Here is a 16,313-nt window from a genome sequence, read left to right on the forward strand (position 1 = left end):
AAATACAAAGGGATAGGAAGTACATATTCTTGGAGTCCCATCAATGTGCTCTTATTTTATGATAAATACTTTCTTAGGAAGTGCTGTCTGTTGCAAACCTTTATATTATGAATAAATTAAGAGAATCATTGGTTATTTCTCTTATTTTAAAGCCAAGAAGAAGAAAGTGAAGATGAGGAGGATACTCAAAGTTCTAAATCTGAGGAGCACCATCTTTATTCCAATCCTATTAGAGAAGAAATACCTGATTCAAAGTCGTCAAGCAAATTCTCAGAAATGAGTGAAGAAAAGCGTGCCAAACTCAGAGAGATAGAGGTATGTTTGTGAAAACAGTAATACAAACAGTTTTTGTAAATGGTGATAAATGAAATCAAGAGATCAGCAAAATGATTTAACAATGAAAATAGTGCTTCCTCTTTCTGGCAGTTGATTTGAAGTCTTTACTACTTTAGAAAGGTTATTTAGAGATACGTTCATTTAAATTTTTTGAAAAGATTTATAATTAAACTTTTTGAAAGGCCCAATAGGTGTTATTCACTTATTTGGATATTATCCCCTTAAAGCTAAAATATGTACAATTTTTTAATAGAATTAACATTTAAAATTTTGATCTCCATGTACACCCACTCAAATCTAAAGTGAACAGGATTTTTTTTTACTTGATAGCAAATAGGAAAAAACATTGAATAAATCATAATCATAATCTTTAAAATATTATAGATTAAATTAAAGTACCTTTTCAGATTATTTTAAATATTCCTTCAAATGTATGCTTAAATATGCTTTCTAAGTAAAAATGTCCATTGAATAATGTAATTCTATTGTGTATTATATAATAGAATTTTGACCCTTGTTTTGTTATGGGTCTTTATTTAAACATTTAAAAGTGCATCCAAAAGTAGTTGAGAATTGGGTAGTTATAAATGATTATTTTCTTCTCTTTAAAACACTAGGTATAAGTTAGGTATAAATTAATCCTAACTTTATATAAATGAGTCTTAGGTGGTGTACATTGTGCTCCTTATCTGATATGAACACAGGGAGAGAAGTACGTTGAGAAACACTCATACAGTTCAACCTTGCACCTGATGTCCAAACTATAGTTACTGAAGCAAAATAACTTGAAAGTACATGAAGTTGGCTTGTTTCATATTTGTCTCTATTTAGATGTTATTCTAAATTATGTTAAGCTTAGATAAATGAGCTTCTGGTCTCATAACAATGATGGAACAAAGTAATACTATTTTACACAGTTTTAGAGATAAATCCATAGTTTTAACAAGATTGTTAAAATCTTGAATCTTGCTATGGGTATTTAATTGCAGAACTGCTTAGAATAAGTGTTTAATTCATATATGTCACAATTAAGACTAAATTAAAACAATATTCTGCTTTTCTGACTTTTACAAACTTGCAAATAAGTGTTTTGTTTTGTTTTAATGTTTTGTCTCAGTTGAAAGTAATGAAGTTTCAAGATGAATTGGAATCTGGAAAAAGACCGAAGAAGCAAGGCCAAAGTCTTCAGGAACAAGTTGAACACTACCGTGACAAATTGCTCCAGAGAGTAAGCAGTGTTTACAATTTAGAATTTTACATTAGTTTTCAGTGGCTTGGATGAAGTATTTTAATAATAAAACTGCTACCACTATTATTATTATTATTATTTTTATTATTATTATTTATTCAATTTTTATACCGCCCTTCTCCCGAAGGACTCAGGGCGGTGTACAGCCAAGATAAAAAACAAACAGTATAAAATATAAAATTTAAAATACTAATTAAAAAAACTTATTATAAAAATGGCCATATAAAACTAAAATCCCCATTAAAATTAATAATAAATTTAAAACCAATAAAATTTAGGCCAGCCCCACGCGAATAAATAGATGTGTTTTCAATTCGCGGCGGAAGGTCCGAAGGTCAGGTATTTGGCGTAAACCCGGGGGAAGTTCATTCCAGAGGATGGGAGCCCCCACAGAGAAAGATCTTCCCCTGGGGGCCGCCAGCCGACATTGCTTGGCAGACGGCACCCTGAGAAGTCCCCCTCTGTGAGAGCGCACGGGTCGGTGGGAGGGATAAGGTAACAGCAGGCGGTCCCGTAAGTAACCAGGCCCTAAGCCATGGAGCGCTTTAAAGGTTGTAACCAAAACCTTAAAGTGCACCCGAAAGGCCACAGGTAGCCAGTGCAGTCTGTGCAGGAGCGCTGTTACACGGGAGCTACACGGAGCTCCCTCTATCCCCCGCGCAGCTGCATTCTGGACCAACTGCAGCCTCCGGGTGCACCTCAAGGGGAGCCCCATGTAGAGAGCATTACAATAATCCAAGCGAGAGGTAACGAGCACATGAGTGACTGTGCACAAGGCATCCCGATCAAGGAAGGGGCGCAACTGCCGAACCAGGCGAACCTGGTGGAAGGCCCTCCTGGAGACGGCCGTCAAATGATCTTCAAACGACAGCCGTTCATCCAGGAGAACACCTAAGTTGCGCACCCTATCCTTTGGGGCCAGTAACTCGCCTCCAACAGTCAGCTGCGACTGCAGCTGACTGAATCGGGGTGCCGGTATCCACAGCCACTCCGTCTTGGAGGGATTAAGCTTGAGCCTGTTTCTCCCCATCCAGACTCGTACGGCTTCCAAACACCGGGACAGCACTTCAACAACTTCGTTGGGGTGGCCCGGGTGGAAAAGTACAGCTGAGTATCATCAGCGTACAGCTGGTATCTCACCCCAAAGCCACTGATGATCTCACCCAACGGCTTCATGTAGATGTTGAACAGAAGGGGCGAGAGAATCGACCCCTGTGGCACCCCACAGGTGAGGCACCTCGCGGCCTACCTCTGCCCCCCCGTCAACACCGTCTGCGACCGATCGGAGAGATAGGAGGAGAACCACCGATACATGGTGCCTCCCACTCCCAATCCCCCCAACCGGCGCAGCAAGATACCATGGTCGATGGTATCAAAAGCCGCTGAGAGATCTAGTAAGACCAGGGCAGAGGAATAACCCCTGTCCCTGGCCCTCCAGAGATCATCCACCAACGCGACCAAAGCTGTCTCCGTGCTGTATCCGGGTCGGAAGCCGGACTGGAACGGGTCTAGATAGACGGATTCATCCAGGTATTGGGGTAGCTGCCGCGCCACAGCACTCTCTACAACCTTCGCAACAAAGCGAAGGTTGGAGACCGGACGATAATTACCCAAAATAGCTGGATCCAGGGAGGGCTTCTTGAGGAGGGGTCTCACCACCGCCTCTTTCAAGGCGGCAGGGAAAACCCCTTCCAACAAAGAAGCGTTGATAATCCCCTGGAGCCAGCCTCGTGTCACCTCCTGAGTGGCCAGCACCAGCCAGGAAGGACACGGGTCCAGTAAACATGTGGTGGCGTGGAGCCTCCCCAACAACCTGTCCACGTCCTCGGGAGCCACAGGGTCAAACTCATCCCAAACAGACTCAACAAGACGTGCCTCCTCTCTCTCGCTTGGATCATCCCAATTTCGGTCCAGACCATCCCGGAGCTGAGCGATTTTATCGTATAGATAACCACTAAACTCCTCGGCACGTCCCTGCAAAGGGTCATCCCGCACCTCCTGATGAAGGAGGGAGCGGGTCACCCGAAACAGGGCGGCCGGGCGGTTATCTGCCGACGCAATGAGGGTGGAGGCGTAAGAACGCCTCGCCTCCCTCATTGCCACTAGGTAGGTCCTAGAATAGGACCTAACTAGTGTCCGATCAGCTTCGGAACGGCTGGACCTCCAAGTACTCTCTAGGCGTCTTCTCCGGTGTTTCATCTCCCTCAGCCCCTCGGAGAACCAAGGGGCTGGATGAGATCTGCGCCAGGTCAGAGGCCGCAAAGGCACGACACGGTCCAGGGCCCCAGCCGCGGCCTGTTTCCAGGCCACAACTAGTTCCTCAGCCAAGCCGCGGGCCAGATCCTCAGGGAATGGCCCAAGCTCCGTCAGGAACCTCTCAGGGTCCATCAGGCGCCTGGGACGGAACTAACGTACAGGTTCCGTCTCCCTGCGATGGTGGGCGGCGGTTCGGAAGTCCAGGCGAAGGAGAAAATGATCTGACCATGACATCGGTTCTGTTACTACGTCATCTAAATCCAGATCATTTAGCCACTGTCCAGAGATATAAATTAGATCTAGCGTGCCTCCTCCCATGTGCGTAGGGCCATCATTTACACTACCCTTTAACTATGGTGTATTGTGACTTGTATGAGTTGTGAACTCAAGTAAGTTCTTCTGCAAACCCCACTCTGACTTCAGAAAAGGACATAAAATGCAAAGTAAGGAACTTCAGTTTCTTGACATATAGCATATGTCCAATTCGTAAATAGTCTTATAGTTTAAAAAAAAGGCATAGCATACATTTTTTATTACTCATTTGAAGAAACTGAAGAAAAAATATTCTGGTTGGAATGGAATAAAATTTTAAGCCGCCCAAGAATCATCCGGTGGGCAAACAAATCAAATCAGTCAGTCAGTCAGTCAATCAATCAATCAAAATAAATATTAAATTCCTTTCTCACTAAACGGTGTGAGATCTCTTATGGTTTCTTTGCAACCATGCCAGAATAGGGGTCAAAAATCTATAGTTACGCTTTTTTTCCCCATTAAAACATGGTTACAGAAAAAAAAAATCCTGCTTTATGTAACACCTGTCAATAGATCAATGCAGTTCATTGATACTCCTCTCAGATTGTAGGTCAGTACAGCTTAATGTTGTGCACAAATTTTGTAATAGCTGTTCAGGATTTCAAAAAGTTAATCTTCCTATGTGGATGTACTGAATCTTTAAACAGTGGTATATCAATGTGAATAAATAAATAAATAAATAAATAAATAAATAAATATGTTCTCTTCTGTGTACAAAGCTGTGTTATGTGATGTATGTTTAAAGCAGTGTTTGTACTAAGCTGTGTTTGTTAATTTAGAGTATAGTATAAAGATTCTAAGTGTTTACAGTTAATAACCAATAAATATTTATTTCCACATAATACTTTTACTAAATTTCTTTAGTAATACGTAATTTGTCTTATGTAAAGATACTTCGCTCAGTCTCTCCTAGCACATAAAGTGACGGTTTCATATCAGTGCCTTAAAAATGTTTGAAAAAATGATTGTTTCACTTAATTTTAATAAATCATTTACTACAGGGAAACAACCAGTGTGGGCAAATAATTCTCTATTCAGGCAACATGTTGTATTGAAAACATTGGAGATAGAACATCATAGGCAGTAGTGTTAGTACCTACTAGAAGAATTAAAGATCTGGTTCTCCCTGTTTTACAGCCTTGTTTTTTTTTTTTGTTTTAACACCAGTTTCCATTTAGAAAATTAACTTAGCTAAGATTGAAATTGTGAATTCTTCACAGAAAGTCTTTGAACTTTCCAACAGATTCTGTACTTAGGAAGGCTTGGACTCAATGATCTCTAAAGTTACTTTTATGATCTGTTATATTTTACATGTAGGAAAAAGAAAAGGAACTGGAAAGGGAAAGGGAAAGAGATAAGAAAGATAAAGAGAAATCTGATTCAAGATCCAAAGAGAAGAAGGAAAAGGAAGAATGTACACCAACAAGGAAAGAAAGGTATAATGTTTAAACAAATTAATGTGCCTTATTGCAGTTATATTTACAGACCTAAGCATTTCATAATATGCACTTTTTTTAAATTTCTGTCTCTATTTCTCCCTTCCTTTTACTCTTCTATTCCTATCAAATCAAATTTTAGACTGTAATCTCTTTTTAAGTTTTACCAAAATATGTGCATTATGTGCATTATCCTAGCCCATTACAGTTAATGTTTACAAATAGAGGTATGAAAGTATTTAATATTATTAAGATTTTCCAAAGAACAGTTTGATATTCCCAACAAAACAGTTTCACTATTTGCAATATAAAACAACAACAACATTATTTTTGTTTGTGCTTTGCTTTCTCAAGCTATGCATGGCCAAAAAAGCCAGACATACCTGTTAACCCCAATGATATTATACTTTATATGGATCACCCCAGCTTGGTAAAAATACGTTTGGGTGACTCAAAATCTTTTATGCCAGACCTACTGGCTTCTTTGGACATTTTAATTGGCAAATAAAAACTACTTTTTAAACTACACTACTTTCATTGGACCATGCTTCAGATGTGATAATTTCCACTGTTTTTGCAAAAGGAAAAGACGACATAGTACGTCACCAAGCCCATCGCGTAGCAGTGGAAGCAGGCGAGCAAAATCTCCATCACCAAAATCTGAACGATCTGAACGATCTGAAAGATCTCATAAAGAAAGCTCACGTTCTAGATCTTCCCATAAAGATTCTCCCAGAGATGCCAGTAAAAAAGCCAAGAGGTAAACCACAGGTTGTTTTACAGTTCAAGTTGTCACTTATTTTGTTATTTAGTGCCATTTAAATTTTTATTTAATAGTAAGATTATATAATGTAATAAGAGGCAGGATAGAACCAGCTTACTATGGTTCAGGAGAGAAGATTTAAAGAAATGTTGGGGTTGATTATAAAGGAATTAAAGGTATGAAGATCTGGGGATTAATTGGAAAGTTTGAAGATGGGTAAACTAAAAAAAGCCTGATTAAACAATATGTAATTTATACTGGCTTGAGTCTTGATTTTATTTAGGATGGCAAAAGTACAGAGGCAGCACAGACAATTTAACATTCCCTTTGAAGGCTTATTTCAATCAACTGTATGTGCATGTTTGTTATTGGGACCCTAAAACAGTTAATTACCCCAGACAACCAGCATCTGAAAGTTAAATTTAATTTAAAAGTGACCCAATTTTGCCAAGGTTAAAGTTAGTTTATCCAAGATAGCCATTTCTTGGGAATATTGACATGCATATTGGATATTTTTGTGCTAGGAAAAGTAGCAAGAAAAAAAGAACGTTTGAAAAGCTCAGCTTCCCTGTTACAGTACTTATTGCCCAACTGTTATAATTGTATTCCTGCCTGCAAGGGGCTAGAGATGACATGAAACCTTGCTAGTAGTTTACTGATGAAAGCATTCATGATACATGACCTGGAATCCCCGAATGGTAATTTTATCCATCTGGTGTGATTTGTGGGTATCTTAACCACCAGTAAGAAGATTAGACTAAGATAGTTGAATGAATGAAGCATTTTGTGGGATCATAGAAACTATGAATCTCTGCAGCAGGTATGTTGTTTAATTTTATACACATACTTGATGTTCATTGAAATAGGAAGAATTCTGTATAACAACATCATAATATTAATTTTTGATGTGATTTGCCATTGTATTAAAACCAGTTAAAGTAGGCCCTACTTGTATGAAAGTTGGAAAATAAAAGGCAAAGAAGGATCAGGATAATATTGCAAACTTGAATAAAGTATATTAAAGAGGAATTTGAATATAAAATTAAGAGGGAAAGCAGTATGTTATGTTTAGAGGTAGCTGAGAGAGTAAGGCGATAAATGAAGATTCTATAATTAAAACAATTCTATGATTCAACTCTTAACAAGTGAGCTTGAATATTTGAGAGGGGCATTTCAATAGCTATCCTGGTTCATGTGATGCACCTTTAACATGAGATTGTTATGCATATTTATTTAAATCAGTCACTGCTAAGTTAAGTGATAACTTACCAATAGATATTTCTGATAGGATTGCAACCTAAATGAATTTCTGTTGATACGTGTAATATACACGTTATTTTTAAATTCTTAGTTTCATGTATTTGCGTGTTTTGGAAGACAAATTTGCTTGAAACCCAATTTAGTATAGCATTAGCAATTGTCTGTTTTTGCAAAGCATTAAAAGCATAGATAGAAATTGAATGAGAAAATTACTAACATCAGTTTATTTTTTTAGGTCACCATCTGGTTCAAGGACACCAAAAAGATCAAGAAGATCACGATCCAGATCACCTAAAAAGTCAGGGAAAAAATCCAGATCTCAATCTCGTTCTCCACACAGATCTCACAAGAAGTCAAAGAAGAGTAAACACTGACAAACTGTTAATTTTTATGATGCTGTCACTTACTGGAAATGCGGTTTTGTTTTTGTGCCTGAACAGTCTGTTAAACAAATGAAAAAAGCATTCCTTTTTTTTTTTGTGTGAATGCACGTGTATATTCATGAGTAACTGCATTGGTAGACCTGTCAATGTTTTATATTGTACAAAACCTTCATTGTGGCTATTTCCCAGAATGAGATTTTGTGTTTAGAAAACTTCATCTGAAATGTGTGTAACAGATCTGCTGGCAGTAGTTGTTTTAGAATATTGTGAGTTAGGAGAAATCCCCATAATTGTTTCCCTCATCCCGCCCCCCTTTTTTTTGTAGCTTTGACATTTTGAATTAGATTTGAAATAAAACCTGAAAAGGAAATATAAAAAAAAATGTGTTTCCTTGTCCCACTCCATTGATTCCTCTTCCCTTTAACTTCCTAACACACAGGGCTACCAATGCAAACCTCTTAAAACAAATGTTTCCCATCTGTTCATTAAGCTAGATTGCTCTTAAATTATGTTGGGATCTGCCATAGAAACATTGTTACGCAGCAGTGAATCTGAAGAGATGAAGACTGTATAACTTTTCAGTACAGATTATCTGGTGAAATGCTTATTCTGGGCTGTACCTGGAATTTCCAATCAGAGTTTACTCTCTAAGCTTAGATTTTTGGCAACTATAGTGAAGGTTGTTTTTTGCTTCGTCCATACTTCCAAAACCAAATGATGATTGTTTGGAGAAGAGGGATTATCACTGTTGCAACTCCTTCCTATTTGTGTGGTGCTATAGATGTTTGAGCAACAAAACACACAATAAAAAGGGAAAGTAGGTTGTGGCCTCTGAGGATCTATTTCCAAACTTTCTTTCTTTTCATTGATTCTTTAAACTGTTGAGCCATTTATCACATCACATCCATGATTAAAATAGATTTTAAATCTCAATTTTTAAATTTAAATTGGGGAAATTTTAATAAACACTTCTGGCTTTTCTGTTGTACAAATTCTTCATGCATGCATTTCTCCCCCTGCATATAAGATGTAAAGAAGTTTTTATTTGAACAGTTGTGTCTTTTTTCATAGGGATATTGCCGGATATATTGTTCTTCATAGTACATGAAGAGCTCCGTTGACATCTAGATGAAATAGTGTTAAGACCTCAGTATTAAGTGTATGGGTTTCTTTTCATGAAAGCTATGAAAAGAAAACAGAATATTCCCAACAAATGTCTCAAAATCAACATAAGAGAAACACATAATGAATTGTCTTTATAAAATCAGTTTTATTTTGGAGGATGACCTTGTAAATGCATTTTTGTACTGAATTCATTCTTTGGATGTGCAGATTGTTGAAAGAGTAGCAGAATTCAGATTTTTTAACTTGTGTCTTTTTCTAATATAATTGTACTACTTCTCCCTATTGTGGTCTTTTAGTTTTGGATGTTCTTTTGTTTTAATCTGTTTTAAAATTTTGGCATACCATATCCTTTAAGTCATTTAATTTTTTCCATAAATAAAAACTACAAAGGTTCATTGTTTATTTACTAAAGGAAAGGACAATTGTAATAAACGAGCAGAGTTTAAAGGGAACTGGACTCCAGTGAAGCATTATTTATAATTATGTTAATATATCAATTCATTTATATAAAAGTATTTAGCTATCTTGTAAAAGGGGTCTGGCTATTCTCTTCTGCTGTATATAAGATTTTAACATTTATAGTAGTTCAGCTTTCAATATGGATCTTTGATTAATGGAAATATCTAAAGTTTACACCTTCATCTCCTTTCTAAGTATCAAAAGGGCTTCCAACAAGCTTCTAGAAATTCTTTTGATTTTTAAAAGTGCAGAATTTATCTAATTAATATAGTCAATTCAAGCAACAAATCAACTAAAAATTATATATCAACGCACAATACATGCTTTATTCGAGAAATTCAAAATAATATAAAACTTTAAAGTTTTATTTATTTATTTATTTATTATTCACACTTTTATACCGCCCTATCTCCCTAGGGACTCAGGGCGGTTTACAGCCATATAAAAACATATATATATACAAAGTAAAACATTAATTTAAAAAACTTATTACATAAGGCTGAATATTTAAAATAGAGATATAAATAATAAAACCCCATTAAAACCAGATTTAAAATTTAAACATTTAAAAATTTAAAAATTCTAGTCCAGTCCTGCGCAAATAAATAGATGTGTCTTAAGCTCACGGCGGAAGGTTCGAAGGTCAGGAAGTTGGCGAAGTCCTGAGGGAAGCTCGTTCCAGAGGGTGGGAGCCCCCACAGAAAAGGCCCTTCCCCTGGGTGTCGCCAGTCGGCACTGCCTGGCCGATGGCACCCTAAGGAGTCCCTCCCTGTGAGAGCGCACGGGTCGGTGAGAGGCATTCGGTGGCAGCAGATGGTCCCGTAAGTAGCCCGGCCCTATGCCATGGAGCGCCATAAGTGTGGAAATAGTGGAATTACTTTTTTCAGAAGTTGAATGACATGTCATGCTTGGCCTATATTTTTATTCTGTCTTCTCTCAGGTTAATTTAGATTGATGTCCTCTGAAATGAGGGACGGATCTCTCAGCTGAATTTCTGAGGAAATATTCAAGACATTAATCAAGTGAAGACAAGATGGCTGTTTTTCTTTAACTAATTTCTACAGCTTTAGTACTGCTTGTTATTTAAAAATGCTGGAAAACCACAAAATACATACTCTGAACTTCAAAGGTCAATAAAAATTACTCATTCCATGTTATAAATGTAAGGTATTGTAAGAGCAAATGAAATTGATTTTTTTGCACTGGTTCTTGGCAGCTTATAGTTAAGTTTTTTTAAAAAGTCTATATGCAAAGAAGAGTTAATTATTTCTGGCCTATTGTATACTTCAATTGTGGAAAGGTGGTAGTGGTGGGGATAACCAAAGAAAAAGTTACAAAGAGAAAATATCCCAAGATTCCTACTGAAAAAAATGACATGTTTAAAGAAAGCCTTTAGAAGACTGGAAGATAAAGTAGGGAAAGTGTTTCAAGTATGATGGCTGTAGAGTTTGTTATCATGAAGCACACAAACCATAAGATCCCCAGAGGCCTACTATATTTTCTCTTTAATTTGTTCCTAGCTTAGTGACCACAACAGTGACCTGTGAGTTGTCTTCTGAAAATGTGATTTGTGTTTAGGTCCTAATTGGTGCATGTTGGCTTGTCACAAATGTCAGAAACAAGGGACATTGTGACAACTTCTGGCAGTAGCAAATGGTTGCATGGTATTTTTATTCTGCTTCATTGATACCTTGCTTGCCTTCCTATCTTGAGGTTAAAATAATACTTAGCAAATCTTCTATTCAAGCAGTAGGAGACTGGGTTAACTGCAATCAATTTCTGTTCACCATATTGTGCTTTTAAACCAGAGTCCTGATCTTCCATGTAAGTATGGCAGTTCTGCCTTTTAAAGCTAACACGTCTTATAGCTGCTTTAAAATTCTCTTCATTTATTAATGTAAGCATATGTCTGTGAAACATTAAAGATCAAGAACAGGCTTAAAACATGATTGCTGAATAAGTGGGACACCATGAAAGTGGCAAATCCACTTTTTGATACAATAAACCAGATGTGAAGATTGGATGAATCTCTTTAAATATTCAGGGAATTCTATACACAGCATATTAATTATGCATACTTCTAGGTTGTTGGAGTGTGTGTGTGTACATGTTCTTGAAGCAAGGCATGAAGAAACTTGAAATCTGGAGTTGATGTAAAGGTTAGTAATATTTGATTGATAAGGAACATGCCTGCTGCACACTTCGGGGGTGCAGGTGAATTACTGATATCATAAATTACAGTTATCACTACAATTAGTTAAATACATCATTTCTACTTTGTTATTTGCTTCTAATAAAACAACACCACCATTTTGCTAAGCCACAGGGGCTTCCTAAAGATGTACACATTTTTGAGAGTTTTTCTTTCTAACACTAAACTCTTACAATATTCTATTATAACTAATAGTATAATAACAGTAACTAATATTCCTGTTTTTTATTGACCTCCAGACTATTTTATAGTGATCTACTTTAAAACAACAAAAAACCTCCAGGTTTAAACTGATATTGTCCCAACTTCTGCCTTTTAAAATTAATAATAATTGTTTTGATCTTAATGAATTCGTTTTTGAATAATGGTACCATACCAAATAATGGTGTGGTAGCATTCAATTTTAACATTCTGAAATGGCTGTTCGAGTTAAGATTATTCCTTTGAACAATTTCCCTGTTCCAGCCTTCAGAAATAAAAGCTAGAGTGACATTTATTGAAACATGATTCACAGAAGAGTGTTTAAGAATTTGAGGCAAACTTACCAGTTGAATGAGACTTCAGATCTTTCTCAAATTATTAATTTAAAATATCTTTGAACATTAATTGCAAGTTCAGCCAATTCTTAGAATGCATTTCTAAGAATCACACAGATCGAATAAAACTATTGTAGGAAATATTTCATTTTTACCAGTTTAAGCAAAATTTATTTGCTATTTTGATGAGATTATTTTGGTCAATGCCCTTTTTTGAATTCCTTATAAACTTAATTTTTAAAGTTGCCTCAAGATGTCATCATAGTCACACACATCATGTCATTGCATTCATAATGGCAAATTTATATCTAAGAGAATAAAAAAATGCTCTTAAGTGATTGGGGCATAATTTTTCACATTCCCAACATTAGTGGTAAGATAATTAAAAAATGTAGGCAGCTATGCTGATCTATAGCATATTGCCCAATAGATTTAAGATCAGTTATGAAAAGCATCAGAATTCTGTTCACAATTCCACAATATGTCTTAGATTGGTGTCATGAGCTTCCCCAGGGAGATTTTTACTGTAAAAAGGGTATTAGTTCTTAGGATCCTCCCATCAACCTGGCCAACTTCAGAATACAGATGGAAAATGTCAAAATAGGATTTGAAGAAGACCTTTGAAGGTGATAAAATTGAAGGAAACGTAGGTTATTATCCATCCGTTACTCATAGCACCTCTCATTTAGGTGAATCATCATAACATTACCTTAAATATGATTCATTTCAGATGTGTATCAAAACAGAGAACTTTAGTGGGCAGATTTATTAGAACTGGAATTTGGGAATACAAACATTCACCAACATCAAATGTATCAATATTCTATTTAGAGAGCACAAACAACTCAAGTCATCAAGTAATTGTCTCAGCAGAGTCTCAGATACTCAAATCAGTCATCTGGCAGCCATGGAGGACCATTTTCCCACTGCCACTAAGGAGATTAGAAGGCTGTCATTGTCCATCTATCTGCCATTTGTTGTTTGTGATGGTTGCCATTTTATGGAACAGCTTGCCCCTGAATTGAGTATGTTCCCATTCTAATGACTTTCCAGAAATTGGTAAAAATTGGCTTTTCTTGAAGAGCTTGGGGAATTGATTGTGAAGTAATAGCTGCCAATTGGCTTCATTGTATTATTTTATTATTAATACAATCAAATTGTACTATTAATAAAATAATATAGTAGGTCTATACTGCCTCAAAAAAGATCCTAGAATAGCAAAAGACTTTTGTTCTGCTGCAAAGAAAACTACATGGGTACATCCGTGAAATCACCAGGAGTAGAGATGGGATGAGATTTCTGTTCTTGAATATTTTATGATTTACTGTGTTCTATGGCAATTGTGACTTTCTCCAACTGTGCCACCAGCCATCCATGTATGAAAAGCTGTGAAAGGCTGTAGTTTCTAAAAGAACAAAAAGCACAGTTCAATCAAATGTTTTTCATTTCAAATCATATTCATTTCCCTGGAAAATATTGAGTTTTTCTCATTGATTTCATAAGCTAAAGAAATATATAGCTTAAACATTTTCTGTTTTGGGTAATAAGACATTGTGGCTTAATTTACATTATATCATGACCATAAACTATATCTATCTATCTATCTATCTATCTATCTATCTATCTATCTATCTATCTATCTATCTATCTATCTATCTATCTATCTATCTATCATCTATCTATCTCTATCTCCCTCAAATTGGCAGCTAAATTCTGTTAGCTTTTCCCTCCTTGTGTTGATTAGAATGTCCTTGATTGCTACTGATAACATGGTAATGCCTCTGACTGCCAAAATATATTAATGTCCGTCTTGTTTCTGCCTGGAGAGATCTGTGGCATGTCTCAGAGGAGGAAACAATGTCTTGTTTATTGTTTCAGTGAACAATATTGCTTGGTGTTAGCTGACATCTATAACTGATGCCTCTCGTTTGCTCGCTCTCCCCCCACACACACTTCCCTCCCTCTCCTAAGGCAAGAATATTAATCATTGTTGAAAATCAAGTAACCCAAAACACAATATCAGAAAAAAATCTAAATTTTGTTTGAAAAACAAAGGGGGCCAATAGCCTTTTCAATGAGTTTCAGTGCAAAAAAAGATACATAGATAAAATAGAGGTAGTTAGTCTTTTCCATCTTTTGGGATGGATCGGAATCCTAAAATACTTTCAAATAGACAAAAATCCTCAAGAATCTTGAGGATTCATCTTTTAAACCAAGTAACACTGCACAAAATACAGCTACTGTGTGTAGACTGCAAAAAACTAATCAACTAGCAGATGGAAGCAAAGAAAGAAAAGTTTTGTCCAAATGGTCAAACGATTGGCAACTCCAAAACTCAACAAACAAATGCTCTGTCTTACACATTGGCAAAAAGAACCAGAACATAAAATACAAGCTGAGTGGACATGACCTTGTAGATGACCCTCACTCTGTCAAGGACCTTTGAGTACTCATTTCTAAGGATCTAAGTGCCAAAATCCACTGTAACAACATTGCCAAAAAGGCATTAAGAGTTGTAAACCTAATCTTGCGTAGCTTCTTTGCTGGCAATACCACACTACTAACCAGAGCATACAAAACATTTGCTAGACCAATTCTCGAATACAGCTCATCTGTCAGAAACCCACATTGCATATCGGACATTAATACAATTGAATGTGTCCAGAAATATTTCACAAGGAGAGTCCTCCACACCTTTGTTTGCAAAAAAATACCTTATACCAACATTTAATCAAAGCTTCATAACTCAATTATTTTAATTTGCATTGGGGTGACATTTTGACTGTTAAGTCAACAGAATGCACATCAATTCCCTGAGAGAAACTTCAAATTTTCAGTTACGAGCTATAGTTACGCTTCTTGTAATCAAAAATTGATTTAATAATGATGATCTTGCAAGCAGCATTACATGAACTTTTATATACGAGATGCCAAAGGTCTGAAACCAGGGACCCTATTTTATTAACTCTTGGAGAAGGTATAAGAAAATTTATCTATTTTAATATTTTAAGGTAGTGTCCAAAACTATAGGCTGACTTGCCTCTCAATATAAATTTGGATGAAACAGGAGGAAAGAAGGGGCAATTACTTGCTAGTCTACTCTGCCAGCAGAATAAAAGAATCCAGAGCAATCTTTTCTTGTTAAAAACAAGAAAAAAGTCAAGGAAACAATTGGCCCATTGCTGAGAGGAAGTGGCAAGAAGGTGACAAGCAACAGAGAAAAAGCAGATCTACTTAACTCATTTTTTGCATCTGTCTTTACATAAAAGGAAAAAACAATCCAACCTATCAAAAACAGCACCACAAAAAACAGATTAGGAACACAAGTTAAAATAGGGGAAAAAATGGTAAGTGAACACTGTCTACCCTAGACAAGTTCAAAAAAATTAACTGTAAAATACTAATAGAATATCAATCATGCCAGGCAGAAATCCCAACAAAAATTCAAAACGATCACGATCAATAGATGCTTCACTAAACATAGACACATATATAAAATCACAGCAAAATATCATCGAAACTATCAAATCACAACAAAATATCATAGAATCTATCCAAGCTAACCTAGAAAAAACTATCACTAACTCTATTATGTCAAACATTGAAAAAACCGTCATTAACAACATTGCCAAAAGGCATTAAGAGTTGTAAACCTAATCTTGCGTAGCTTCTTTGCTGGCAATACCACACTACTAACCAGAGCATACAAAACATTTGCTAGACCAATTCTCGAATACAGCTCATCTGTCAGAAACCCACATTGCATATCGGACATTAATACAATTGAATGTGTCCAGAAATATTTCACAAGGAGAGTCCTCCACACCTTTGTTCGCAAAAAAATACCTTATACCAACATTTAATCAAAGCTTCATAACTCAATTATTTTAATTTGCATTGGGGTGACATTTTGACTGTTAAGTCAACAGAATGCACATCAATTCCCTGAGAGAAACTTCAAATTTTCAGTTACGAGCTATAGTTAC

General features: G+C 36.3%; 1 protein-coding gene across 2 annotated transcripts in view; it reads left to right on the plus strand.

Moving 5' to 3' along the window:
* Positions 1-9,598, plus strand: part of U2SURP (U2 snRNP associated SURP domain containing) — a 47,583-nt gene extending 37,985 nt beyond the window's left edge. Inside the window, exons 23-27 of one of the 2 annotated variants that reach the window (XM_058187411.1) lie at positions 153-315; positions 1,454-1,564; positions 5,471-5,589; positions 6,173-6,349; positions 7,848-9,598. In XM_058187411.1, coding sequence (XP_058043394.1) covers positions 153-315; positions 1,454-1,564; positions 5,471-5,589; positions 6,173-6,349; positions 7,848-7,986 — 709 coding nt within the window. In that variant the 3' untranslated portion in view covers positions 7,987-9,598. The remainder of the gene's footprint in view (positions 1-152; positions 316-1,453; positions 1,565-5,470; positions 5,590-6,172; positions 6,350-7,847) is intronic. The other variant, XM_058187412.1, reaches the window with a different exon arrangement.
* Positions 9,599-16,313: the final 6,715 nt, after the last annotated feature.

The sequence above is a fragment of the Ahaetulla prasina genome, chromosome 6 (assembly GCF_028640845.1).
Source record: "Ahaetulla prasina isolate Xishuangbanna chromosome 6, ASM2864084v1, whole genome shotgun sequence".
NCBI lineage: Eukaryota > Metazoa > Chordata > Lepidosauria > Squamata > Colubridae > Ahaetulla > Ahaetulla prasina.